This window comes from Limulus polyphemus, unplaced genomic scaffold (assembly GCF_000517525.1).
Source record: "Limulus polyphemus unplaced genomic scaffold, Limulus_polyphemus-2.1.2 Scaffold573, whole genome shotgun sequence".
NCBI lineage: Eukaryota > Metazoa > Arthropoda > Merostomata > Xiphosura > Limulidae > Limulus > Limulus polyphemus.
In genome coordinates this window covers 526,157-530,054 of record NW_013666183.1, presented here as the reverse complement: position 1 = coordinate 530,054, position 3,898 = coordinate 526,157, and the positions used below count along the sequence as shown (strand labels likewise).

General features: G+C 35.2%; 1 protein-coding gene across 1 annotated transcript in view; it reads right to left on the bottom strand.

The window, feature by feature from the left end:
* Positions 1-1,202: 1,202 nt before the first annotated feature.
* The window catches only part of LOC106459195 (carbohydrate sulfotransferase 1-like), an 11,968-nt gene continuing 9,272 nt past the window's right edge, over positions 1,203-3,898 (bottom strand). Inside the window, exon 3 of the mRNA XM_013918795.2 lies at positions 1,203-2,416. Within this exon, the coding sequence (XP_013774249.2) occupies positions 1,494-2,416 (923 nt within the window). The 3' untranslated portion in view covers positions 1,203-1,493. The remainder of the gene's footprint in view (positions 2,417-3,898) is intronic.

Genomic DNA, 3,898 nt, shown 5'->3' with positions numbered 1-3,898 from the left:
AACAAAGAATTGTGTCCCCTGATTATAAATTTACAACGTTACAATCTGAGGTTCGATTCCCCACGGTGGGCAGAGCGCAGGTATCCTATTGTGTGATTTTGCGTTAAAACGAATAATCACTGAACTAGAGAAAAGTAAAGTTTGTTATCCGATGTCAGAGTAAATATGATTCAAATTACAATCCGCGTAACAAGATTAAAAAAAATAATCACATAAACCATTATCATTTTTGTGCTTCAGTAAATTAAAAATATAACCTTTGAAAAAAAAAATCAAATCCTACAGCCCTCAGTGGCTCTTCTGTAGCCTGTAAGTCTCTGGACTTAAGACGCTAAAAATAGAGCTTAGACACGGGTGGTGGGTACAATACAAATATCCCGTTTTGTAGCTTTGCGCTTAACAACAAACAAACAAATAAAATCCTACAGAAAAGCAGATCAAGTTAAGAACCTCAAAGTTCAAAGACTTACAAAAAGTATGAAGTAAAGTAGTACTTGGTATTTTAACTTGAATGACACATGGGCTAAACGACCAGGTCAGAGAACCTTAGGGTTCACATATGTGTATAAATAGCCGGCACTAATTTTTAGTGAACTTCACCATTGCTGTTAAAGTTGAAACAGACTTCTCTAAATAACTAAGCCACTCACCAAAATTACGGGACATAGGCTAAACAGCGAGAGCAGAGACAGGTATATAGTTATCCTCCATTTCCGAACTACAGAGCAGATGGAAGGTAGCCAGTCAACAACGGCTGCAAAGGCACCACAGCTAAAGCTGTGGACTTTGTTCAGCTATTTTCACACACCTCTGGTTTCTAGCCAGATTGACTGCACACCAAATGGTTCCCACCTTGTGTAGCTTGTAACACGTTCCACGTGAATCTTTGAGAAAGTATTTCAAGCTCAAAAGCGCTAAACAAGACCCCGAAATATCAAAACACAAACAAACGTAAGTGATATAAAGATACAGTGTTCGTTATAATTAGACAGACTATTGGATTTTTCACGTGAACAAATGTATTTTTAAACCGATAATTAACATTGAACGTTAGTTTATTCTGTTTAACAATTAATTATCGTGTATTAAAATACAACAGATATATCTAAGACTGAGTTCAGCGTTAGAAACACTTTTTTTTACATGTGCAATCAATATATTTTATGTTTATTGACACTACATAAGACAACAGGTGTATAAAGTACAAGTGTGCAGAAAATTATTATTATTTGTAGAAGATAAAATTGTGCTAAGCACTGAGCGTTAAAATTAACACTTAATAATATAACTGTTCAGTGTTAGAAGTGATTACATTTTGACGTTCCAACCAGAAGACCAGGAACGCTAATGAAACCCTGTATTATGTAAAGTGCAATTGTGCAAAAGTTTGAAGATCTCTCTCACTCTCTAAAATAAAAATGGGTAAAAAATTAAGTGTTTTTGAAGTATAAATGTAAAACGTGTGAAAATTCATGACACTTTTCAATGCACATCTAGTTATAGTGAAGTGCAAGTATAACTTTGTTGCAACTTTTCTGGGCTTTCTTCTGTTTTGAAACCGGTAATTGTTGTTTCCATTGTAATGGGATTTCACTGGAATTTCTATACGTCGTAAATGGTTGTTTTTCAGCATTTTTTACAGATGTGTGGTTTGTCAAGTACTGCTTAGCATATTCCGAAAATTGAAGTTTCAAATTGTTAAATAACGCTCTTGTCTCTTTGAGTGGATTATACGAAAGGTCTTCAAAACGAACAATACTTAGTTTCCCAGGAAATATGTTTTGCAAGCGATAAAAATGTTGGACGTCTTCTTCTATTTCTTGACACAAGACAGAAACACTGGAACAGTTTGTTGCTTTACACCAAGCAAGCTTTCGACGCGAATTGAAGATTCCACGAGGATCGCGCACAAGATACACCACACGGATATCCAAATCCGAGGTTTGTTCCAATAAAGCTTGGACATAACGCATTGGCAGCCGAACAGTCTTCATCACGTGTATCTTAGCCTCTTGACATACAACTGACATAAAAGTAGGTTCATAACATAGTTTTTCTGATGTTTTACATTTTTCCCACAAAAAATAGTTCTTTGTGAACATAAACTCATTTCCCTTTTTTTGCACGTGGCTTAAATATTTCGCGTTCGTAAAGTTGCATCTAAGGAAATTTTCTAGCTGGTTAACTGCATCAACTGAGTGATTTTGGGTTACTCTGGTGCTTAATGTCAAATGATGAAGAGGTTCGTAATGATAAAATATATCTCGAGAGTGGTGCTGGAGGACTTCACCAAGGAAAGTACTTCCAGACCGAAAGTAAGTAGTCAGTAAGATGTAAATAATATGGTCTTTCTCCTGCACGTTTTCCCCCAGGTTTTTATTTGATGTCATTCGATTGATTCGTTCTTTATTTTCAACTGGAAAAGAAAAAAAAAAATATGCAAATAATTAAAAATTAATATAAAGAGAAAACATGACTAAGTTATTATGAACACGTTTTTATATTATGATTTGATTCTTAAAATGTTGTTACTTATACTTTTACTGACAAGAACAGATGTAAATTTCAGGATTCATAACAACAGATTTCGGGTTTTTTATCTCCACGATCAATATGACGTAGATATCACCTGGTGTAGTTTTGCACTAAAACAACGATGATAATCTACTCGCACTGTGTAAATGTGTGGATTAACATATTAAAACTCCTTTTCAACAATACTTTTATGTAAGCCAACGTACCCGTGTGTGTTTGTGGTAGTGGGGTGGGGGGTGAGAGACAAAAGGCCTACAGGGAGTGACATGGGGAACCGAATATCTGAGGTGCCCGGAAGGTGCCTTCAAATATTTGTAGAGATTAATAGCATAGTACAAGAAAACATAAGGGGATAGATTTGAACGCTGATTACGCATGTCAGAGTTTCCAGGGTGCCCTAAGGATACATACCAGATTTGGTGACAATCGGTCCAGCGGTTCGGCAGTTATAAACGGACACAAACATACACAAATTTCTGTAAAAAAATGGTTTAGATTGATTATAATAAAACATGCATCTTTCAATTGTAATCAGTATTATTATATTTATGTATAACTTTCTAGAGTATTTTGGTGAGTTGACAAAGTGTCTGTTTTGTTAGAACAAAGCCACACTGGGCTATCTGGTGTGTCCACCACTGGAATCGAACCCCGAGTTCTTGCGTTTTAAGCCCACACACTTACCGATGTCCCACCAAGGGACATTGATGAAGTGATAAGCTCAGTAATTAAAATTACTTGTTTAAACAATTACGTAACTGTTCAGACCTTTTAAATACATGGTTCATGAGACCGACATAAACAAATTTAAAACTATCTTTCATAAGAATCTATATTTAGTAATGCATATCGAAAATCATCAATAATTTGCTCATTTAACAAGCATAAAATAAATGGGATTTTTCTATTAAACATAAGCAATTGAAAAACATTATAATAAATAAAAGAATTAAAGATCATCTTATAAAAAACAAAAAAAAATATGTAAGCAGTAAAATGTTCTAATGAAAAACAAAGATTGCATTATTATATCTCTGTTTTCAGGTTCTTCCATGACGGTGGCTTTAAATCCAAGATACTACCATCAATAATACAAGCCCCCCCCCCCACACACACACACAATGGCACAGCGGTATGTCTGCGGACTTACAACGCTAGAAACCGGGTTTCGATAGCCATGGTGGGCAGAGCACAGATAGCCCATTGTGTAGCTTTGTACTTAATTAGAAACAAACAAAAACAATACTTCAAAAAATATTTAACTAGGTCAAGAATTTGGCAAATGTTTGTTTTTTTAATTTCTCACAAAGCTACACGAGGGCTATCTGCGCTAGCCGTCCCTAATTTAGCAGTGTAAGACTAG